Source organism: Hirundo rustica, chromosome 9, assembly GCF_015227805.2.
Source record: "Hirundo rustica isolate bHirRus1 chromosome 9, bHirRus1.pri.v3, whole genome shotgun sequence".
In the NCBI taxonomy this organism is placed as follows: Eukaryota; Metazoa; Chordata; class Aves; order Passeriformes; family Hirundinidae; genus Hirundo; species Hirundo rustica.
In genome coordinates, this window is record NC_053458.1 from 640,358 (window position 1) to 664,512 (window position 24,155).

The 24,155-nt window shown below is 50.4% G+C and overlaps 1 protein-coding gene across 3 annotated transcripts in view; it reads left to right on the forward strand.

Moving 5' to 3' along the window:
• Nucleotides 1–24,155, forward strand: part of NEGR1 (neuronal growth regulator 1) — a 199,534-nt gene that overhangs the window by 152,001 nt on the left and 23,378 nt on the right. For 2 of the 3 annotated variants that reach the window (XR_009208130.1, XM_040073481.2), the window contains exon 7: nucleotides 16,050–16,091. The exons of the other annotated variant lie outside the window; for it this stretch is intronic. Coding sequence is in view for 1 of the 2 variants with exons in the window: in XM_040073481.2 (XP_039929415.1) it covers nucleotides 16,050–16,091 (42 nt within the window). In the remaining variant the exon portion in view is untranslated. The remainder of the gene's footprint in view (nucleotides 1–16,049; nucleotides 16,092–24,155) is intronic. 3 annotated transcript variants of the gene reach the window in all.

Genomic DNA, 24,155 nt, shown 5'->3' on the forward strand with positions numbered 1-24,155 from the left:
AAGAAAATAATCTAACGGGCTGGAAAACGCCAAAACTGAAATAATTTCCCAGATAAATTCTGCGTTAATTGACAGAAGAATTTGCCTAAACCCAGACATTTACCTGTAGAGTTGGTGTGCTTCTGTCGAGTCAAGTGTTTGTAATTCAGAGATTAGCAGAAAATACAGAGAGACGGTGATTCCACAGCTTCCACTGCATCTTCCTGGGAGCTCCTGGGTGTCTGGACACTCGGTGAGCTGAAGGAAAAGAGGAAGGGGAACAAACAAACAAATAAATATATAAAAAAATAAATTTTTTTTTTGGCTGCAAGAAAGATAAAAATAACTTCAGAAGTTTGAAAACAAGAGGTTTTCAGTGAGCCCACGCTACAAGCAGTAATTAACCTCCGTGCTGAACCGCAGAAGGAGCAAAACGCTGAGGTGCCTCAAGGTGCCTCGAAAATCAAGAGCTCAATTACTGCTACCCTTAATTCCACCTCCAGGTTTATACGTGGGGATTTGGACCGGATTTGCAGCAATAAATTGAGCATAAAATCCTTCTCCTCTCAGGGCTCCTCCAAGCCCCGGGTGGAACGCGCTGGCATCAGAGGCTTTGGTTTGTGATATCAGAACGCAGAAAAAGGCCTGTAATGAATTGTTCCGATATCTTCCTTTCCCCCCTGCACATCTAAAGTAACAAAGCTGATTTCTTGACTTTTAAATGTCCTGCCATGAAGCACCTACAGCAATAACCTGAATTTTACTGTGGGGAAAGGCTCTCTTCCTGTAGAGAACATTTCTTATAAATTGCCCTGATATTCAGATTTTCAGGCTTGGCAGTATTTAAATTTACCAGCTTCATTCAAAAATAAAACACAAACATGAGAACAAGATCGTTTAAATTCTGTTAATTTATTCAGTTAAAATTATGCATCAAGGAAAGAAGAGATATTTTAAATTGCCGGGCATGTGAGGAAGAAGGGAGCAAATCTCATGGAGTGACTGCACCCTATCACGAGGTAGCAGCTTTAATTTAGACAATAAATTCTCCATCTTTCGCCAGCCCTTTTTCCGAGGCTGGTGCTGAGCTGTCCTGGGTGCTGCCAGCACGTGAGGAAATTCCTGCAGGCACGGGAAATCGGAGTCGGGATCAAACTCTGCTTATCTGAATCAAAGGGACAGAAAGGTTTTCAGGGATTTTTTACTGTAATTTTACAGCCAGAGGTGGTTCTGTGCATTTCTTCAGCTTCTCCATCAAGGTAATTCAATTTCTTCATCTTAACCAAGCGCTGGGTTTAAAAAATCGGCTCCTGCCGATATCAGAGCAGAATGTTGTATGAAGGATGTCTGGTTCCCAAAAGCACTTTGGAAAGTCCTTTTCCAGATGCATTTCCTTTTTGGAAAGTCCTTTTCCAGGTGCATTTCCTTTGGGATGTCCTTTTCCAGGTGCATTTCCCTTTTGGATGTCCTTTTCCAGGTGCATTTCCTTTTGGATGTCCTTTTCCAGGTGCATTTCCCTTTTGGGATGTCCTTTTCCAGGTGCATTTCCCTTTTGGGATGTCCTTTTCCAGGTGCATTTCCCTTTTGGAATGTCCTTTTCCAGGTGCATTTCCCTTTTGGGATGTCCTTTTCCAGGTGCATTTCCCTTTTGGGATGTCCTTTTCCAGGTGCATTTCCCTTTTGGATGTCCTTTTCCAGGTGCATTTTCCTTTGGGATGTCCTTTTCCAGGTGCATTTCCCTTTTGGGATGTCCTTTTCCAGGTGCATTTTCCTTTGGGATGTCCTTTTCCAGGTGCATTTCCCTTTTGGGATGTCCTTTTCCAGGTGCATTTCCCTTTTGGGATGTCCTTTTCCAGGTGCATTTCCCTTTTGGGAAGTCATTTTCCAGGTGCATTTCCCTTTGGGATGTCCTTTTCCAGGTGCATTTCCCTTTGGGATGTCCTTTTCCAGGTGCACTCCCCTTTTGGGATGTCCTTTTCCAGGTGCATTTCCTTTGGGATGTCCTTTTCCAGATGCATTTCCCTTTTGGGATGTCCTTTTCCAGATGCATTTCCTTTGGGATGTCCTTTTCCAGGTGCATTTTCCTTTGGGATGTCCTTTTCCAGATGCATTTCCCTTTTGGGATGTCCTTTTCCAGATGCATTTCCTTTGGGATGTCCTTTTCCAGGTGCATTTTCCTTTGGGATGTCCTTTTCCAGATGTATTTTCCTTTGGGATGTCCTTTTCCAGGTGCATTTCCCTTTGGGACGTCCTTTTCCAGAGCGCTCCCCTGCTCCAAGGTTTCCTCACGCCGGCTCCCGGGGCCGGGCGCTGCTGGTGCCCTGCTCCCCGTTTCCCAGGACACGTCTGTGCCCAGGGAAGGCAGCTGTGCCGCCCAGGATTCCTCCGGCACCGCGATCACCCACACCAGCGCTCACTGTGCTGCTCCTTTTCCCTGCAGCCCCTCGGGGCTCCGTTGCACCGGAAAATTTCGGAGTCAGGTCTTGGATGCCAGGCTGGGCCAGGCTGGAAGTGACCACAGTGGCTCCTCTGGTGCCATTTCCCTGCTCCAGCAGGGACATCCCAGAGCACAGGATTGTGTCCCAAAGGTTCTGGAATATCCCCAGAGAGGAGACTCCACAGCCTCTCTGCACGATCTGCTCAGGGCTGGGCACTGCCCACGGCAGAAGTTGTGCAGGGGGAATTCCTGGGATCAATCCCTGCCCGTTCCTCTGCTGCCTTGGCTGGGCCCCCGGAGCAGAGCCTGGCCCTGCTCTGTCCCTCCCTGCACACAGGGACACACAGGGACAAACAGGGACACACAGGGACACACAGGGACACCCAGGGACACCCAGGGACACCCAGGGACAAACAGGGACACCCAGGGACACCCAGGGACACCCAGGGACACCCAGGGAAACCCAGGGACAAACAGGGACACACAGGGACACACAGGGACACACAGGGAAACCCAGGGACAAACAGGGATACCCAGGGACACTCAGGGAAACCCAGGGACACCTAGGGACACACGGGGACACCCAGGGACACCCAGGGACACCCAGGGACACACAGGGACACACAGGGACACACAGGGACAGACAGGGACACAAAGGGACACTCAGGGAAACCCAGGGACACCCAGGGACAAACAGGGACAAACAGGGGCACACAGGGATACCCAGGGACAAATAGGGACACCCAGGGACACCCAGGGACACCCAGGGAAACCCAGGGACACTCAGGGCCCCTCTCAGCTGAGCTCCTCCCCAGGCTGAGCAGCCCCAGCTCCCTCAGCCTTCGCTGGGCACGGAGATGCTCCAGGCCCTTCCTGAGCTCCAGGAGCTCCCGTCCCTGCTGTGCTGAGGATCCAGAACTGGACACAGCACTCCAGAGGAGCCTCCAGGGCTGGGCAGAGGAGCAGGGCAATCTGCTCCTCCTTAAACTCCAACTCCATCTTAATTAATCTCCTTTCACAGAAACTGTAGTCATTTCATGAATCTCATGGTGGCATGGGCACATCTCCTGTGTAATTTGTAGAGATTGTAATGATCCATTTGATAGGCATTGTCTGTGGGTTTGGGCTCGTCAGGGATCAGCAGAGCTATAATTACACAGTAATTACTAAATAAGTTATTCACAAATTGCTGTGCCAGTGGAAGCAGATAGCAGAGCAGTTGAAGAGGATCCAGTTCTGGGCGCGGGTTCGACCCGTGTGAGGGGTGTGGGGATGGGGGCCGGCCCCGAGCGGGGTGGGAATCCACGGACCAGAGGGAGACCCTGCTGGGAAGGGGTGTCCGTGCCTCTACTCCAGCCTTCCACCCAGGGAACCCTCCAGGAGCTGCTGGGGTCAGAAATCCGAGTTCCCCCGGTCAGGAGAGCGTCTGCCTGGGCTGCCCCGAGGCACACTGAGCCCGATCCCACAGGGACCGTGCCTTGGGACATCCAATCCCACAGGGACCGTGCCTTGGGACATCCAATCCCACAGGGATTATCCCTTGGGACATCCAATCCCACAGGGATTATCCCTTGGGACATCCAATCCCACAGGGACCATCCCTTGGGACATCCAATCCCACAGGGACCGTGCCTTGGGACATCCAATCCCACAGGGACTGTGCCTTGGGACATCCAATCCCACAGGGACCGTGCCTTGGGACATCCAATCCCACAGGGACCATCCTTTGGGACATCCAGTCCCACAGGGACTATCCCTTGGGCCACCCAATCCCACAGGGACCGTGCCTTGGCCACAAATGCCCCACAAACCCTGGGAGTCCGGGTTCCTGAGGTTCCTGTGAACCCTCCCCATGTCCCAGCTGCTGCTCCCGTGTAACTCAGGCAGATTCCTCTGGTTCCTTCTTCTGGTTTTCTGGTAAATGTGGGGAACGGCTCCCACTGCCAGAGGGCAGGGCTGGATGGGAGATTGGGAATCAGGAATTGTTCCCTGTGAGGGTGGCATTCCCTGGCACAGGGCGCCATCAGTCACAGCTGTGGCTGCCCCTGGATCCCTGGCAGTGCCCCAGGCCAGGTTGGACACTGGGGCTGGAGCAGCCTGGGGCAGTGGGAGCTGTCCCTGCCACGGTGGCACTGGAGAGGATTTAAGGTCCCTCCCTGTTAAGGTTCTTGCTTCTTTTTTTTTTTCCTTGCCAAGGTCAGGATTAATGCACAGGAAATGTAGGTTTCGAGTTCGGACTTGGATGTTTATTATTTGTTATCTATTTCCAGCCTCACGAGCCGCGAGCTCTAACTAGCAGGTCAGAGAAACGAGGTAAAATGGAGCACTTCTCTGTCTCTACCAGGTCTTTTCAAGGACAACCTGTCCAATTATGAAACGCCACCTAAATTATTTTTGTTTTAAACCAAATAACTACTTGAAGTCTGCAATGAGGACTCCATTACCAATTGCAGAAAACCACCCAAACCCACGGAGAAGAATGAAGAAGGTGAAAAAGGACTCAGACAACGCCCAAAGCCCTCCATCTTGCCCCATATATTATTATACACTAAAATCTTAACTCCTGTGAGATCCCACAACACTTTCCAAACCACAGCCCCAGTGCCATCGCTCAATCTCAGCAGCCTGTCCCATGGCCTCAGGTCAGGTGTGGTGCTTGCTTGAGGGTCAGCACCTTCTGGCACAGAAAGGATGAAATTTCCAGGGTTCCAACACCTCCCAGCCCAGTGGGATTGTGTGAGTGTCCGTGCCAGCTGCCGGAGCAGGGATTGTCCTGAGCCCCGTGTTCCCACGGCACGGGGAGCTCCCAGCGCCGCCCTGGGTCAGGGACAGAGGAGGCTCCGGTGCCCCAGGACCTGCGCCCTCACAGGTGTCCCCCGCTGCTCCCCCGAGGTGTGTTTGGCTGTGTTTATTTCCAGAAATACGGCCACAGTTGTGCGGATTTTTTTGAAGAGTGACCTCTGAGAACAGGAATATCATTACCGGGAGTCAGAGCAGCGCTAATCATATGTTTCTGAGCAGAAAAATGCTAACAGATTTTCAGGTCTGCATTATTCATGAGCTTTCCATTTATCCGTACGAATGAAAGACCAAGCTCAAAGGACGCACCCGACTTTGTCACTTTTTCTTCGTTCTGTTGTGGTCTCAACAGCTGTAAAAATCATTAAAGCAGCGGTTTTCCCTGGAAAAGTCTGAGATGGGGAATGGGGACTAGTGAGCAAGTATTGTTTATCCTTCAGAACACTGTAGCTCGGATAACTGGAACAAAGCTCTGTCTTTCGTGTCCCTTTGGTGACACAGATGTATCCAAATGTGTGAAATTCAGTGGGTTTTCTCTCTCTTTGCTTCACCTGCCTTTGTCACCCAGGCACAGAGAGCACACGGGTGACACAGCACCGGGACTGGGGCAGGCTCGGCCCCAGATTCCTCGGATCTCTGCCCTCATGGAATGTCGTCAGGTGTCCCCAGCTAAAATGTTCCTTTTTTCTCTTCCGCGAGCAAAGACATTCCTTCTCCTCTGCTCATTTGAATCAAGAACACGTTTAATTTTTGTCTTCCAATGGCACTGGGGGGGGACCTCGAATCCCACCCAGTGCCACCCCTGCCACGGCAGGGACACTTCCACTGTCCCAGGCTGCTCCAACCTGGCCTTGGGCACTGCCAGGGATCCAGGGGCAGCCCCAGGCTCTGTCCTTTACTCCCCTGCTGGTTCCCACCTCCATCCCTGGAGTTTGGGGTGCCCTTCGCTGTCAGGACCTGTAGGACCCTGGCAGATGCTTCTCCTGATGGGAAACCACAATATTTGAGCTGAGCTGTGTGCCCAGGCACCTCGGGACAGCCGGGGTGCAGCAGGAAGCTCTCCCAGCCTTTCCCTTGGCTGCTGGTGGGTAAAAAAACGGATTTTCCCTTTGGCACTGGGCTGTGGGCGCAGCCACCGGGCTGCTCCAGGAGTGCAGGGGAAGGGAGTGCCGGGAATCACATCCCCGAACGGGGCTTTTCCTGATCCTCACCGTAGGGAAAAGGTTGCAAACAGCGTGGGAGATTCCATAAGCACAGCTCCTCCACAGAAGCATTAATCGCCTTTTACTTCTGATAAAAGTGCTGGGAAGTGCCGCGTGACCGGGCCCGGAGTGTGGGGTTTGGTCTCTGACACCAAAGGAGCCCTCTGCTCTCCCAGCCCCAGCAGTCCCTGGCCTGCTCCGGTGTGGGTTTTCCTCTGAGTTTTCTCTCAGGAATCTCTCCAGGCACTCCTGTGCGGGGTGCAGGTGCTGAGGATCCTCTGAAACCTCCGAGCATCTCACTGCTCCCGTTGGTTTCTCAAATCTGATCAAATCCAGGATCCTTTCGGCAGATTTTGCTTTTTTTTATTTTTATTTTTTTACTCCCTGTATTGCACCTTTTCGTTTTCAGTGGCTCAGTGCTGTGAACGCGGGTGCAGAGACGTGCCCTCGCATTAGTGGGTGTATTTTCGTGGCGCTCCAAAAGCGGCCTGCAGATGAACGGCTGCTTTTGCCAGCATCCGTTTGCTGAGGACAAACTTCCCTGATTTATTCGTTTATTCAAAATACAGGCAGTCCTGTGAAAGGTAAAGCCCTCAGCATATACCAGCGTCTTATAGATGGGAAATTGTTGTGAAAGTGAGGATGGAAACTGCATATTTTTACTGCCAAGAGAGTCAAATGTGTGACCTTTAATTAAAAGATTATTCTGAACCTTTTTAATGAAAACATGAATTTGTCTGTGGCTGGTTCGCGCGCACACATAACACCGCCCCTCACATTTGAATTAAATTAAGTTGAATTAAACGAAACTAAATTAAATTAAGTTAATTATTTTCACACTATTAAAATTGCTCATCCTACATAAAACATGACGGTTCACTCTGGAAAAAATCTTATCAAAAAATAAATAAATGAGAAAGCTTTTAGTAGACTAGGGCATTAAAACAATGCATTTAGTGTCTTTCTCTGCCTTTCCATAAGGAAACCAAATTCCATCTGAATTTAAGTCAAATTTGAAATTCATCCCATTGTGCTGCCCGCTGAGAAAAAGTCTGGGGCTGGAATCCACAGACCTGGAGGCTCTTAAAAATTACCTTTTACAAATAGGTGCAAAAAGGTGCCAATAATGTGGTTTTCTACAGCCTTAAAATATTTGAATATTTATTGAGAAGCCCCTGCTATCAAGCGAAACAATCAGCTGGAGGTGTAGAGCTGCTGGAGGACGGAGTGAGAAAACTCCCTGGCAATTTCAGGCCTCAAACTTCGAGTTCACAGTTATTTTTTTTTTTTTAACGTCTCGCCGGTGTAGAGCTATTAAATATTTATCATCCTGTAATAAAAGAATAAACCATTTAAATAAAATAAACCGTTACGAGGCAATTAAGGTGTAATAACTCAAACCTGCAGAAAAGCTCTAATTGTAATTGCAAAATATTGAGGGTGAGAGAAAGACACAGAATAAATTAAGGTCATGTCTCTGCCCCATCCACTCAGAGTTTCCATCCAAAAGATTTATTATGAAGTGTTTTTCCATTTTTCGTGGTACTCAAACAGGCTCTGGCTTCCCTAGGCTTAGAGACCTCGATTTCACAATAAATCATTAATCTTTAACAAAGCTGATGAAGCCTGGGGGAGATTAGCTTAAATAAGCCCAGTTAATTATCAAAGGTCATAAACTGAAGCAGTTATGAGCATTTTTTAAATTAACTAATGAGTTGGTATTTAACTGCCTGTTGCGTTTTGGTCCAGTTATTGATTCCTCCAAGTCAAAATACCAAAGTCAAACAATTGCACTGATGCAGATGGAAATGAAAAAAAATGCTTTTTGTGTTCTCCAGCTGGGAAACGTCCTCCTTAGGACAATCCCAACCGTCCCACCCCGTGCATCCCTGAGGGCTCCTGGAGCTCCGGCAGCTTTGGGAATGCGCCCATTCCCTGGGGAGCCTGGGCAGAGCTCAGCAGCCTCTGGGGGAAGAACCTTTCCCAAAATCCAGCCTAAACCCACCCTGACAGATCCCTGAGGAGCGACAGAGACCAAAGTCACGTGTGGGGGGCTGCGGGAAGCAATGAAACATTCCAGAGTTTCTGTTCCTTGGAAAACAGGTTGGATTTTCTGCCACTGAGACAGTGAAGAACGCTGAGAATTCATTATAGCATTTGCTTTTTATTCCCCGGACCAGAAATGAGGCGTGGCTTTGCTCACACTGAAGCACATTTTTCATTTTTAAGACCTGGTATCGTCTAGCGGCTTTAACTGCACCAAACACAACAGTTTGGTTTTGGGCCAGCTGCAGAGTGACAAAATGAGGTACCAGTGTGTTTCTGCTTACTCAAGGACGGCCGTTGTCGGGGGCTCCTTTTCAGGAGTTTAAATTCCCTGGCATTCAGGTGGTTTTAGAGTCCTGGCCTTCTGTAAAGCTCTGTGCCAAACACAGGAAGAGACGGAGTCTTCAAGGTCACATGTTTAGTTTATTAGTTCTTATCTTACAATTTTCTCAGTGTCCAAAAGATGTTTGCCGTGGCTCGGACATCTGGTGACTCCTCCTGTCTCTGGGCTGTCCTTATCTTTTATACTAATTGCTACGTATTCTTTATTTACTATTTCTTACCAATGTCTATCACTATTACTAAAAAGGTCATCTTTACTCTGACCCAATCCTCACTGACTGCTTTGTGCCACGTCAATGCAGCAATGGAGTGAGGGAAGGAGAAGGAGAAGAAGGAGACAACGCCCCAAATTCTCCATCTTGCCCCATTCACTTCAATGCCAAGAATCCCAAACCCACTGTTTTTTCACCCTGTGACAAACTAAACTACTCTTTTTCACACTCTTGTGGCCTGCAATGCTTCCTGCAGTGCAAGAAGCCTCTCCCATGGACTGAAATCAAATCCAGTGTCTCTCTGAGCTCTGAGCTCTGGGCTGGGGTCCCAGACCCCCCTGCCCAGGTCCCTGACCCTCCAGGGCAGCCAAAGGAATGCCCTGGGCTCCAGCAGCAGTGTACCAAAAAAATGGGATCCACAGCTTTAACTCCAGAGCTGGTGGCAGGGATGGGCTGGGGCTGAGCTGGTGCTGGGAGGGGCTCCAGAGGACTGGAGAGGAGCAGGGGCACTGTGGTGGATTAGATGGAAGGTGCTGGAAATCCCGTGGGCGATGCCCAGGCTGCTGCTGGCTCTGCTGGGAGCTGGATCAGGAGCTGGGATCCTGGGATGGGTGGAGGATGGATGGATGGATGGATGGATGGATGGATGGATGGATGGATGGATGGATGGATGGATGGATGGATGGATGGATGATGGATGGATGGACGATGGATGGATGAATGGAGGGATATAAGGATGGAAGAATGGATGGAGGGACGGATGATGGATGGATGGATGGATGGATGGATGGATGATGGATGATGGATGGATGGATGGATAGATGGATGATGGATGGATGGATGGATGGATGGATGGATGGATGGATGGATGGATGGATGGATGATGGATGATGGATGGATGGATGGATAGATGGATGATGGATGGATGGATGGATGGATGGATGGATGGATGGATGGATGGATGGATGATGGATGATGGATGATGAATGATGGATGATGGATGGATGGATGGATGGAGGGATGGATGGATGGGTGATGGATGATGGATGGATGGATGGAAGGATGGAAGGATGGAAGGATGGAAGGATGGATGGATGGATGGATGGATGATGGATGATGGATGGGTGTCTCTGAGAGGCAGAGGCTCTCCTCTCCTGGCTGCAGGCACAGACTGAAATCACTGCTCTGTCCTTTTGCTGAGCTGTCCGTGCTTCTCGGGAATGAGAGGATGGGCCTGGAGCACGCCGAGGTCAGTCCCAATCCCTCCCACTGCAGGCTGCTCCCTCGGGTAATCCCTGCCCAAACAATCCAGTTTCCTCCTCACAGGAGCTGGGATTTGCTCCATGAGCTCCGAGGAGGAGCAGAGTGAGTGCAGCCAGGCTGGAGATGTGCAGATCCCCACTGGATTTCGGAAGGAATGTGCCCTCAGTTTGTTCCCTTTGCTCGGGCAAACAGGGGCTGATGAATCGCTGCCTCCCAGCCACATACGAGGAGATTTGCTGGGCAAATAATTACAAGTAATTGGCCTCTGGTAAACCAAGAGTCAGGGTTTATTTACTTGCTTGTTTTTACCTGCCTGTATTGTCTAATAGCTGCTTCCAGCTCATATTTTTCCCAAGCCTTGGATGTCAGGCAGCTGCAGCTGTGGGTCCTGCCCTCCCCGAACGCGTCTGTAACTCTCTGTCCTCCCCTGCCTAGGAATTTACCGTTGCTTTCACAATTTTATGTGCAAACATATTTAAATCCCTCTGACCTCAGCCTCCTGAGCTGATTGAATTTTGCTTTAAATTTGCTCTGGCAATTTCCATTTCCATGTCTTTATGCGGAATGCCAGGGTTTCAGCTTGTGATAAAACTGAGACAAAAATAGGTCCGGGTCCGTGCTGAATTTCTCCGTGAGCAGAGGGGCTCTCGTGTCCCTTGGGGTACCTTATTCCTTCACTGTGTGCTTTAGTGGTCCATGGGGCTGTTCAGCTTGGACTTGATGATGTTGGAGATCTCTTCCAGCCTTAATGATTCCGTGATCTCTGGGGTCAGGGCGTGCCTTCCGTCGGGTTGGCTTTGGTGGTTCCCTCCCTGAGCTGCCGTTCCGGCTTTCCCAGACAGGGCCTTTTGGCAGCCAATTCCTTTTGTTCCCTCTAATTCCCCTTCTTGTTCCGGGGAGCCTTTCATGGGGTGGTTTCCCATTTTGATAAAAGGTTTTCTGTTCCATCTCCTTTCTGCCGGGGATCAGAAAGGAATTTCTAGATACAATCTCTGTGCTTTTGGTAAAAGGCAGCGCTAAACGTCCTTGACATTTAACCTCGCCTCCTTGGCCCAGCTGTCTTTAGAGCTTGTATTCTCCGGAGGTTTCCCTTTTGAGGATTAGAGCTGCAGCTACAAATCCGTGGGGTTTATTCTCCCACTTCATTTAAACCCACTCAGCTGCTGCTGCTCGCTGGGTCATTTCCAGCGTTGGGCTCACCACCCCCAACCAAAACTGATCGTAAGGAGAACATCAGGCTTTACTTCTTCCTGTGACAACGTGCTGGAGATTCCTGCACCCACATTTCCATGGGCAGAGCTGGGCCGCCACAGCAGCACCCGCCAGAGCGTTTCCCTGGTGCACCAGGGCAGGTTTAATTTGGACATGAGTGGAAATTCCTTCGCTGACGAGTTCAGGCCAGGAAGTCATTCAGGGGGTTGGGGCATTGTTGTATTGAGAGCTGGGCAGAAATCCCCAGTTTGGCAGCCAGGGATGTCATGCCAGTATCCCTGTGCCCAGAACATTCCCGGTTTTATGTTTTTGAACCCAGCCTGACTTAAAACTCTGCTTTAAACTAACGAGCCGTGTTTGGCTGTCCCGGCTGCCCGGAGGAGGCGGCTCTGCAGGGCACGCGGGGTCCTGCACTCACAGCCCCAGCTCTGGCAAGGGCACAGCAGGAGCTGCTGGGCACTCGCTGCTCCTCCTCCTCTGCTTTGGGAAACAATGCTCAAGGAGAACTCCCCGCTGCAGCCACAGAAATGGCGCAGAAAATCGTGGGTTTCCATTAGACTTGCAGATTCTTTTTCCACAAGCGTCCTTGGAAATCCGAGCAGCCCCAATACTGTAGGATTGGGGTCCCAGGAAAGTGCGGCGCAGATAGCGCCGCCCTTGCCCACGCATCCCTGCCCCCCGGTGCTCCTGAGGAGTCATTAATAAATTTTAATTTGAATGAACCAGCCTAGTGTGCTTCTACAGAACCAGCTGGTTTTGTTTTCTCTCTATAGACCTGAACACTTTCATGAATAAAGATTTGCAAAGAGTTTTAGAACTTGAAACTGGAAATAGATCTGTCTCTCCAATGCCTTGATCTAATAATGTATTTAAAAATGAGATTTTTTTTTTTTTTTTTTTTTTTTTTGCAAGAATAATACATGAAATCACCGCCTTCGCTTCCAGCCTCAATGCTGCCAGGAACCTGTGACTTTATGCTACCCTAAGCCCCTATAATTAAGTCTAGATCCAATGTTTCCCAGGGAGACACGATCCCAGCACAATCCCTGCTGGTTGGATAGGGTATTTTGCTTTTTAATGAAATATTGTACTGACTGAGTGTGTTAATTTGCCTGATTGTTGCAAAGAATGGTGTTCTTCTGCAGCAAGAGGAACGGAACTTTTCCTTTCCTAGGCAGCCACAGTCACGAGGATTGACTCCTAAATTCCCAAGAAAAAAAGATGCTGTTATCTTAAGGTAGTCAGAAAAATAACTTTTGCCATCATTACACAACACATTTGAGCCAGGCTGAGAATTATCCGTGAGGAGCAGGCTGTAATTGCTCAGTACATGAAGGTTTGGGAGAAGCTAAGGAGCACTAAATCAAATTTTTGTCACACTTAAAACATTTAAATACAAAATTGAGGATACCTTGACAGGTGCTTGTTTTCTCCGAGTCTCTTGTTTGATGCCAATTCCTGTTTCTCCTGCTGAAGTTGGGGTTGCTCTGTGCAGGGGCACAACCTCCTTTCCCAGGGGAGCATTTTTGGAATGGAAGCGTTTGCTGTGATGATTTTCCCTTTTCCCTGGCGTTTAGTTTCCCCTTTCCCTTGTGTTGAGTTTCCCTTTTTCCCTTGTGTTGAGTTTCCCTTTATCCTGGTGTTTAGTTTCCCTTTTTCCCTCGTGTTGAGTTTCGCTTTTCCCTGGTGTTGTGCTTCCCTTTGCCCTCGGGTTGAGTTTCCCTTTTCCCTTCTGTTGAGTTCCTCTTTTCCCTGGTGTTGTTTCCCTTTTCCCTTGTGTTGAGTTTCCCTTTTCCCTTGTGTTGAGTTTCCCTTTTTCCCTGGTGTTGAGTCTCCCTTTTCCCTGGTGTTTATTTTCCCTTTCTCCCTCATGTTTAGTTTCCCTTTGCCCTCGTGTTGATCCCTGGTGTTGAGTTTCCCTTTGTCCCATGTGTTGAGTTTCCCTTTTCCCTGGTGCCGAGTTCCCCTTTTCCCTGGTGCTGAGTTTCCCTTTTCCCTCATGTTGAGTTCTCCTTTTCCCTGGTGCTGAGTTTCCCTTTTCCCTGGTGTTTATTTTCCCTTTTCCCTGGTGCTGAGTTTCCCTTTTCCCTGGTGTTTATTTTCCCTTTTCCCTGGTGTTGAGTTTCCCTTTTCCCTGGTGTTGAGTTTCCCTTTTCCCTAGTGCTGAGTTTCCCTTTTCCCTTGTGTTGAATTTCCCTTTTCCCTTCTGTTGAGTTTCCCTTTTTCCCTCATGTTTAGTTTCCCTTTTCCCTGGTGTTTATTTTCCCTTTTCCCCTTGTGTTTAGTTTCCCTTTTTCCCTCATGTTTAGTTCCCCTTTGCCCTCGTGTTGATCCCTGGTGTTGAGTTCCCCTTTTCCCTCGTGTTGAGTTTCCCTTTTCCCTGGTGCTGAGTTTCCCTTTTCCCTGGTGTTGAGTTTCCCTTTTCCCCTCATGTTTATTTTCCCTTTTCCCTGGTGCTGAGTTTCCCTTTTCCCTGGTGTTGAGTTTCCCTTTTCCCTGGTGCCTAGTTCCCCTTTTCCCTTGTGTTGAGTTCCCCTTTTCCCTTTTGTTGAGTTTCCCTTTTCCCTTGTGCTGAGTTCCCCTTTTCCCTCGTGTTGAGCTCCCGCAGCTCCTCTTGGCTGGGACAATCCTCGCTGTCCCCCTCAGCAGCCCCTGCCTGTGCCCTTGCCTGAGAAAGCCGATTTGGGGTTTTCAGCAGAGAGATCCAAACCCCACAAACGCACCGCTGTGGCTCTTTCCCCCTTTCCCAATCCACACCAATGCTACAAACCCACAGTTTCTAACAGCTTAGGCATCACTGGAACCAGTTTGGTGCCTCACATATTTCTGCATTTCTGGGTAGTTTTGCTTTCCGTCCGTTAAATATTCTGGGGAAAAGCCTTGTTTGTGCCTTGGCCATTGGGCAGAGCTTTGAAGCACAGTGCAGCCCCCAGAGGATGCTCCCCGTCCTTCCTCTTCCTCACTGGAGCCAGCTGCACTCCCCTGGGGTGCTCCCGCACGGAGAGCAGCCTCAGCTCCACCTTCCCAGCCGCCACGGTGGGAAGGGATGTGGGGTATCCAGGGATGGACCCGTCCGTCCGCAGCCCTTCCCACTGCTCCTGCTCCTGCACAGGGGCAGGAAACCTGAACCCCTTCCTATGCTGAAGGTGGCACCAACTTCATGGATTTTAATGCCAATTAAAAGTGTAACACAGCCCAAATTCCATTTAACTCTTGGGATGTGATTTGGGTTCATCGGCGCCCACGGCGCGTTCTGTCAAGGTGTCGAATAATTGGTTTTAAGGTTGGAAGCATTCATCTGCATTAGCAGAAGTTTTGCAGTTGGGTAAAGAAACTTTCGTAACTTTTTATTTGGGGAAATATTTGCCTGCTGTTTCTCTCGGACTCGTGTTTGCACAGCATTAACCTGAAAAGCAATTGTAGGTGAAAAAAAAACCCTCAAAATTGCCCTGGAGCTGGTGTGTGCTCAGCCATTCCCTGCACACCCCTGCTCGTCAACTCGCCCCCATTTTTTTTCATTAGTTTCTTGTTATAGTCAAGATATGGTCAATGATCTTTTGAGCTTGGTAATTTTGTTAAACCTTTTTTATGAGGAGTTTTGAATTGCTGCATTGAGATGGGAGCTTGCTTCCGTGCAAGATTAATTGGGACCGGTATTTCATTTTGCATAGCGCTATTCAAAGCTAATAAAAAGGCCCAGAATAATGAATTCTAAAGTCAAATTATAATGAAAAGCCACAGGTGATTGTTTCATTAGGCTGGATGCAGGAGAACTGTGTCTTCTCTTAACTTTGCCTGTTCGTATCGGTTGCCCCGGGGGAAGTAAACAACTTCCAAATGGGTTTGATGTTTCTGAGAAATGTTTTCTTCTGGAAAGACTTCAATAATTAAAAAGATGTGCCTTCTTAAAAGTTCACCCAAGCACAAAGCCATTGCTTTAAATCATTCTTTGTTCAAAATTGTTACCTTGACTGATATTCATGGGAGGAAATTGCCTTCAATGAAGTGAACAAAGCTCTTCCCTTAGCCAGCTTTCTGTGCCTCCCTGGAGAAATGCTCAGGAGCTGGAGAGCTCCAGGGGCAAAAAGCTGGAGAAATGCTCGGGAGCTGGAGAACTCCAGGGGCAAAAAGCTGGAGAAACGCTCGGGAGCTGGAGAGCTCCAGGGGCTAAAAGCTGGAGAAATGCCCGGGAGCTGGAGAACTCCAGGGACAAAAAAGCTGGAGAAATGCTCGGGAGCTGGAGAGCTCCAGGGACAAGAAGCTTGTCCTGGTGGGAGTGTGATGGTGCTGATGGTGTGCACCAAATGTAGGTAAGAGCGGTGCTGGCTGCGGCTGCAGCACAGAGCTCTGTCCCAGCCCCACTCGAGATTAAACTGTGCTGTCTCTTGCATGACTGTTTGCTGTCTCATGCTGTACTTGTCTTCCATGTGTGATTAACTCCCAAATGTTCTCTTTTTTCCCCTCTTTTTTTTCCCTTTTTTTTTTTTTTTGTTTTGTTTTATTTTGGTTTTTTATTTTGTTTGTTTTTTGTTTTGTTTTCCTTTTTCATTTTTGTAGAAATTATTGAGCCTACTACCTCTAGTCGTGTCTCCAGCCCAGGTCAGTATCGCCCCGCAGGAGGGTCGGTGCCTGCAGGGCCTCATTGCCATCGGTGCCCGGGGCTGGCCCGGGCTGGCAGCTGTGTTGTGGTAGTGCTGGACCCTCCCCTCCATCTTTGTGCTCCCATCGCTGTGTTTTCCCCCCCAGGCTTTGTGTCTTGTCCTCTTTCTCCGTGTTTTGAGCAGCCTCTCCCGCATCCCTGTCCCTGCCATGGGTCTGTCCCGGTGGGGACGTGCAGGGCGCTGCTCCCCGTGGGCAATCCCCTGCTCTGGAACCACCTCACTCCTCCGATCCCTTGCTGATGTAGCGAGCGTGGCTGGCGGCTGGAGGGTTTGCAGAGTTCTGTCTCCTCGCTGACTGGCTGCGGGAAGGAGCCAGCAGCTCTTGTGGGGTGCTCCTCACTGCCAGTGCCAGGAGGTTGTGGGGGCTGCGCGCCTCTCCTTGGGCCGGGCAGGGGTTATCAGGTCCTGAGTGCTGGCGGTGCATCCCCACCTTCTTGGGGATTTCCTGTTGCTGTTGTCCCAGCAGGACACCCTCAGTGGAGCCGGTCACAGGATCCTGGAATGGTTTGGGTTGGGAGGGACCTCAGAGCCCCTCCAGTGCCACCCCTGCCGTGGGGACACCTCCCACTGTCCCAGGCTGCTCCAGCCCCGATCTCCAGCCTGGCCTTGGGCACTGCTGGGGATCCAGGGACAGCCACAGCTGCTCTGGGCACCCTGTGCCAGGGCCTCAGCACCCTGCCAGGGAACAATTCCTGATTCCCAATCTCCCATCCAGGAGACAAAAACGAGCAGAATTTTCCTCTGGCAAAGCCTTCACCAGATGTGTGCTTTCATTTCCTGACTGAGATTGAGGGATTGGAAGGACTGCGCCGGGAAGCCACAGGAAGGGAGGTGATTGCAGCGAGGCAGACGAAACCAAGGGCCGCAGGAGGAAAAGCAGGCACAGGGGATTCCGATACCCTCAGACCTACTGGAGTAGCAGGACAAGGGTTTAAATCTCCACTCCTGTAGTTAAAGGGCTTAGGGAGGGCAAGCTCTGCTGTCACCAGCAGGGCAGAAGTGCTGCCTCCTGCCTTCCCAGGGAGCTTCCCAAAGCTCTCCATCTCCTCTAGGGCAGAGTCTCTGCGCTGTCCCCATCCCCTTTAGGGCAGAGATTTTCCTGTGCCTGCAGCCAGAGCTGCAGCAAAACCTCTGCAGGAGCAGCCTCCATCCAAACCCTCCACGGGAGCAGCGCCGCACTGCAAAAACCTGATAGTGCTTGCAGTGAGAACCCCTATCCTCGGGATTTTCCACAGCTGCTTGGGACTGCCAAGCAGCTGAAAATAAGCTGGGGAATTATTTTTTGAGCTAAGAGAAGCTGAGAGGAAGGGAAGGGTCTCTGCTGCGTCGGTCGCGCACAGCGGCGATAGGAGAACCTCACTCCGCGTGCTGTTTAACACCAGGGTCTGTAACTCCTCAAAAAGTGCCCTCAGCCTGATCCTGCTCCAAGCTCTGTCCAGGGAAGGAGGGATAACGCTGGGGCTGCAGCCGGAATGGGCTGCAGTGACATTTCTGGGTTTAATCTCCGTAAGTGAGTGCTCCAGCAGAGTCACAGGCGCTCCTCGCTTTCAAAAACTGCAGTTCAAGAAACACAGCTTTGAGACGTGACTGAGTTCTGGTCTGCAGAAGTTTGCACCAAATGAGCAAAATGACGTGTGTTTTTGGGAGCAGCATGGAGACGGGGGAGCGGAAAGGAACAGAGTCCTTAATAATGATCCCTCTCTTAATTCTGAAAGCACGGTGCTAAATACAGAGGGCTTTTTCCAAACACAAAATCGAGAGTATGAACACAATAGGAGAAAAATTTGGGCATCATTAAAGCTGCAGTAGCTATGAAACGACACGAGCAAATCCCGGTTTAAATTACCAAGGAAAGTACTCTGAGCTCAGTTTGCAGTTGAAAACCAACATCTGTTCTGCTGAAAGACAACAGAAAAGGGGAGGAGGGTTTAAAGACAGTTCTCAAAATGGTTGCAAATTTATTATTGAGTCTTTCCTCCTGGAAATGAGCCCTGGTACCAGCAGCGACATTGCACTGAACTGTTCTGTTTGCCTTCCATAATTAAATAACGCTGCGATAGTCCCTCTGTTTGGCTAATTTTAGCCTGGTAAATAGCTGGATAATGCCAGCAGTATTGTTACCAAGTTATTCAGCTGCAGAGGCAATGAAAAACTTCCCAGAGTGTCGGGGACTGAGTCCCTGGTGTGCTGCAGCAGCAGTGAAGGCAGTGGGTTGGGCTGGGAGATGGGGGCAGAAAACCTGGGTTATCTGTCCATGGCCGCTTACGACGGTAAAATGAGATTTGTCATAAATCACAGAATGGTCTGGGCTGGAAGGGACCTTAAAATCCTCTCGTTCCAACCCCTGCCACGAGCGGGGACATTCCTGGCTCTGTTTAAAATCCCCCCAGGAGGCTTTGGCCAAGAGTGCTCTGGTCTGTCTGCTTCCCTCGTGCAGGAAGGCAAACCCCGGATAAGCTGTAGGAACTCATTTTAGCCTCGTGTCTCCCATCAGCCACACGGCAGAGCGTCAGCCTCCTTCCTGCTCCACCAGGGCTCTGCAGCTAATTAGCTAATTGCCACCATCCTTTACACTTCGGTGCAGCTCCAGGGGACGCGATCCCTGGAGAAGGCTTTGCTGCTGGGAGGACACAGCTCCTTTGCAGGGTTTCAGCACTGAGACAGAGGCTGTGAGATACAACACGAGTCAGTCCCCAGCCGCCGGGGCTGAGGCAGAGCTGGAGGCCAAGGCTCTCCCAGAAATGAAGGGAAATGACTGAAGGGATGTTCCGTGTTGGAGGCCAAGGCTCTCCCAGAAATGGAGGGAAATGACTGAAGGGATGTTCTGTGTTGGAGGCCAAGGCTCTCCCAGAAATGAAGGGAAATGACTGAAGGGATGTTCGGTGTTCCCTCATCACTGCTCGAGCTCCTCAGGATCTCCCTTAAAGACCAAGCCTGGAAGTTACTCTCTGCAGAAAGTGAGGAACCTGCAGCAATCCCAGAGAGATTTCGGGGGTACAAAGCATTTAGAAGATTTTTAATTCATGCAGAGCAACGCCGTATTCGAGTGCCATGGTGACACGTTTGTGCATTTCTCTGCTGGAGCCCATTTCCCTGCATCTGGGGATTTGCTTTCCTAATTTGAGGCGACAGTGCTTCAAGCATGTAGAATTAGCTGCAAAAAGTTCCAAAATTGGGGCCACGGTTGGTATCTGTGTTGTCAGCCAGCGCCAGGAGCTGGAGCTCCTTACAAATCTTTCCTCCTTCAGCATAATTAGTTCACAGGTGGTGTCTTGGAAAGGCTTTGAAGATCTTGTTGAATTCTTAACGCTGACTAAACAAGTAACTGTGACAGGTCAGAGAGAATAATTGAGGAATCTTCTTTAATTAATGATTTCACATCTTACGAGGCACTTTTATAAAAAATTGGAGCCGGAGAGAGAAGGACCTTAAGTTATTTAATTTTCTCAGGAACAAAAGCGTGCTTTAAATGAGCACTTGGGCAGGTCGGACAACTCCTTGAACTTCGGTTGCTTCTCCCTGCTCTGCCTTTCTGCATATCTAACACATTTAATATGCCAGGACACCAAATAATACCTCATTTCAGGCAGGCTCTGTTTGTTTCACGGGAAACCTGCCAACCCCTCCGGTTTTTCTTTCTCTCCTTTAGCAGTTGCAAATCCCATTTAAATCAATCAGCGATTCTGTGTGAGGAGAACCTGCACTCCGAATTTCGGAATTTAGGAATCCACGGCGCTCTTCCTTGCCGTTAGTTCAGCCTGTTGGGGAGGAAAGCACCGCGTTCCTGCAGCTGGAGGGCTTTGCCTGGCAGCAGGAGACACTGCTGCAGCAAACCCTGCACAGGGAAGAGCCCTGGGGCAAGGGACAGAGCCAGCTGTGCTTCATCACCCAGCTGCTCTTCCTTCTCCCTGTTCCTGGAATTCCTTCCAAAACACTAAAGGGCGATGAAAACCCAGATTTAGGGTAACGGATCCTGGGTCACTGCAAATTTAACTTCTAAATCCTGTTAGGGGCAGACGTGTGCTTGTTCTAAGAGCTTTTGATGCTTGGTGGCCACTGTTGCCTCCCAGACATCCCACCCCAGCAGCTGCCGGGGAATCGCCCTGCAGCAGCCAGCCCCAGAACGCCAGAGGTTCCTCTGTCCCAGCTGAGGGACGCAAACCAGATCATCAGCTCTTGCTGCGAGCAGTTCGGCGTCACGCAGGTGAACATCTCGAGGATGTCGATATATTAAACCCCCTGGTTCATCAGCTGAGAGCTTTACGTGCAGAGCACGTCCTTTCAGGACCCAGGCAGGTGTGAAATTCCAGCGTGGCTGGTTTCTGCGTTCAGCCAGCTCCGTGCACCTGCGCCGCTAATTCTGCGTTTGTGTGGGAGCGCTGGGAATTCTGTCCCGTGGGAAATAGCTGCCTCCCAGCGCTGCAGCCACCTGCTGCTGCCTACAGGTGAACCCTGTGTTTGTAAATCCTCCCGTGGTGGCGCATCCTCCTCGGAGTGAGCGTGTGGAACTAGGTGAACGTTCCTGTGTCTCAGGGTGTGCTTGCTGACATTCAGCGCGCTCAGAGCCTGCATCCGCATTCCAGCAGAACGTTTGAACACACTAAATCACATTATTCACTGCTTGCCGAAGAGATGCATTATTTAATATCAAGAGAGCTGCTTTCTATCAGCTGAAAAATAGGACCAGAGCTGGGTCGTTTTTAGCCCATTGATTCCCACTCTCTAAGCCGGCATGTAAAATACAAGGATGTTTCTTTGCTGATGCTGTGTTGCCTACGAGCCTTCTGTCAGTGGGGATTTCAATATTAATGAGTTTTCCCACGAAGATGAGAAGCCCACTTAGGAGAAGGAGCTGCTCTGAGAACCGTGAATATTTCACAGTATCACACATCGATCACTTGGCTGGAATTTCACGTTCCAACCAAGGAGTGCTTCCGAGAGGTGCCAGGAGAGCAGAGCAGGGCCAGGTGTGAAACGGCTTCTGGAGGCTGTGAGGAGGATGTGGAAGGTGGAGAGATGCTCAGCTCCTGTGGCTGCTCCCTCGTGCCGGGGCTGAGCCACGGAGGTTCCTCCCCACGCCTGGGGGATGCTCACCCTGCGTGGAGGCTCTCCGCCTCCAGGACCAGTGTCCTTGCTGCTGGGGGTTTTTCAGCAGCCAGATCAGCTCGGGGTTTTGCAGACGGGATCAGCATTTGTCAGGTGTGTGCTGTGTGTAGGAGCTCCAGCACGGGAACACGGGGAGGGCTCGTCCCAGTACAGCTCTGACTTCCCGCAGTTAATGGGGTTTAGAACGCGGATATTCACAGAATCGGGGAATATCCTGAGCTGGAAGGGACCCAAGGATCATTGATCCAGCTCCGGCCCTGCACAGAGCCCCCAGATCTCACTCTGGGCACCCCTGGCAGTGCTGTCCAAACCCTCCTGGAGCTGCTCCAGCAGCGTCAGGGCCGTGCCCATTCCCTGGGGACCCTGGGCAGTGCCAGCACCCTCTGGGGGAAGAACCTTTCCCAAAATCCAACCTGAACCTCCCTGACACAGCCCCAGCTGTTCCCTTGTTCTTGACACAACCACTTTACACCTTCCCCGAGCCTGAGCCAAGTCCCAGCTCTGACTGAGAGAAGGCGAGCAGGAGATTCCAGAGTGTGATTCACCAGCAGGAAGAGAGCAGTCCGTGTTTTTATTTATCACAGAAGGACATGTTTTAAGTGAAGGTTTGATCAGCCAGAACTGGCTGACTACAGGAATTGTACAGGAATAAATATGCATACATCCATCTCGATGAGATGGGTGGCCATGTGCAGAGATTTAAAATGTATATAGAGCTGTGCATCCGTAACTTCAGGGAGGGCCCAGCTCGCTGTGGAATATGGAGGAGCCTACAGCTACAGCTGGCAGGGAAGGATCTGACAAACTTGGGTTGTTGAGGGAGGGAAGGCTTGGGGGATTAGGGGACTTGTCAGAAAAACCTGTTTGAAAACTCCATGAATATGTCAGTTTTAAAGAAATTCAAATAAAGGCCTGTTGAGTTTTGAGTGGGGGAAAAAAAAAAAAAAAATTACATTGGCTTCCTTCCAGGCTCCCCATCTCATTCCAGGCAACACTTCTTCTTTTTTTGTCTTTTCCCTGTCTGAATTTCGCACCAAATGGAAATTTCAGTTCCATGCCAGCTGCATTTCGAGTATCTGTGCAACATGGACATTTTGATGGAGTTGCCAGCAATATTCCCAGCCAGGATGGAAAACAACCTCCCGGGATGACACAGGATCAGCCATTTCCTCACTCTGAACCCGATGTTCAGAAGCTGCCTCTCTGCCTTTCCCTCCCTACAAACCCTTGCAAGGCCCAGTCTGCTCAGGTGGATTTTAAGCTGGGATTTGTCCTTCTTTAACCTTTCCAGATGAGCTCTTAGCGTGTCGCCAGGCAGCCCAGGAAAGGCTGAGTGTGGGCTTGTCCAAGAGGCTCTCTGGGTTAAAGGAAACAGCACCAAAATTTGTATGTAGAGGCGTGAGAGCTGAGCCAGCCCCACATCCTTCCAAGAGCAGGGTCGTGACAGCTTCCAGCAGCAGCTCTGAACAATCCAGGAAATATTCCTTTATCACTGGCACCTGTTCCTGCTCGTGATTTTCAGGCAGCCCAGATTTTAACCGAGCCTCTGAACCCACAGAACAGCGCGGAGAACATCTGATTAAAATTTTAAAGATGCTTTTCATTAAAAGGGAAGCGGCGCAAAACGCTTCCCCGTTTTCAGCTGCTGAGTCAGATATTTCCATAAGAAAAGGCTGCTGGAGTGAGGAGATGAGCTCGGTGGGCGAGTGGTGGCAGCCTGCTCCCTCCCTCCCACGCACACGGAGCCGTCCTGGGGTGACGCCGGGTGGCACCGGGACATCCAAACACCGGGTGAAACCATCGGCCTTGGCACCTTTGTCCTCCTCCTGCCCGAGGTGCGTGACTCAGCTGTGCGTTTCTGTCTCCATCGGCTCCCCAAGGCAGTGATGGGGCTCACGCTCCTCCGTCCCTGCTTGTCCCGCAGGGACTGTCCCCCCTTCAGCCTCCCCGCTGCACAGAACCGCCCGGAGGAGCTCTCTGCCAAGGCCAGGCAACCCAGAGAACGACCGGCTCTGGAAAGCTCGGGGCTGCTCTCTGGAGCAAACGGGGAGCGATTTTCCAGTCGGAAAACGGGGAATCGTTCGGATGACCCGCAGGAAGCTGTCAGACAAAGAGCTCTGAAATTTGGCTTCATGCATCACCCTTTATACTCAAGTCCCGTCTGGTTTCTTTGTGTGCCTGAGGAGAGCAGTGGCGCTGGGAAAATGAAATGTCAGGGAGGCACTGCAGGAAGGAGCAGCGCCTGAGCTGCTGCCTGTGGGGATCCCAAACCCACCGCCTGCCCTCCCACATCGCTCACTCCCATTCCGTGCTCCATTTTCCCAGAATATCCTGACCTGGAGGGGACCCACGAGTCCAACCCCAACAGAAGGAGACGTGTTTTACAGAGAGCTGGAAATCCCACCCTGCTCAATGCTCAGTGCAGATTATCACCCTGCAATTCCCAATCAGGGCTCGGAGAAACCTGAAGGATTTTAGTATTGAGAGGTTAAACTCGGTACAAACCAGGCAAAAAAAGGATTGGTTTTGAGGCAGAGTATGTCTTTCTGCACGTGAGTCCAAGGCTATCAGAGTCAGTTTTATGGCATCCATCTCTGTCTCTGTACCAAAATACTGCACTAATTGATAGAGACTTTCAAAGGCATGAATCTTAACAGAACGTGTGTGCCTGAAACTCCCAGTCAGCGCTGAAAAATCTCAGCGGTTGGGGCTTTTTTTCCTCTCTTCTGTGTAATAACATATGCAAAGCTGAGCCATAATGTCTCCAAAATCCTCAGGATTAAGCTGAGAAGCGAGCGGGGAAGGCTGGGGCATGAAAAGCTTCCTGACGCAAAATCCTCCAGCAGCAGGAAAAGCTGCAGGGCAGCAGCAGGCAGGAAGGGTGAGGGGCTCTGGA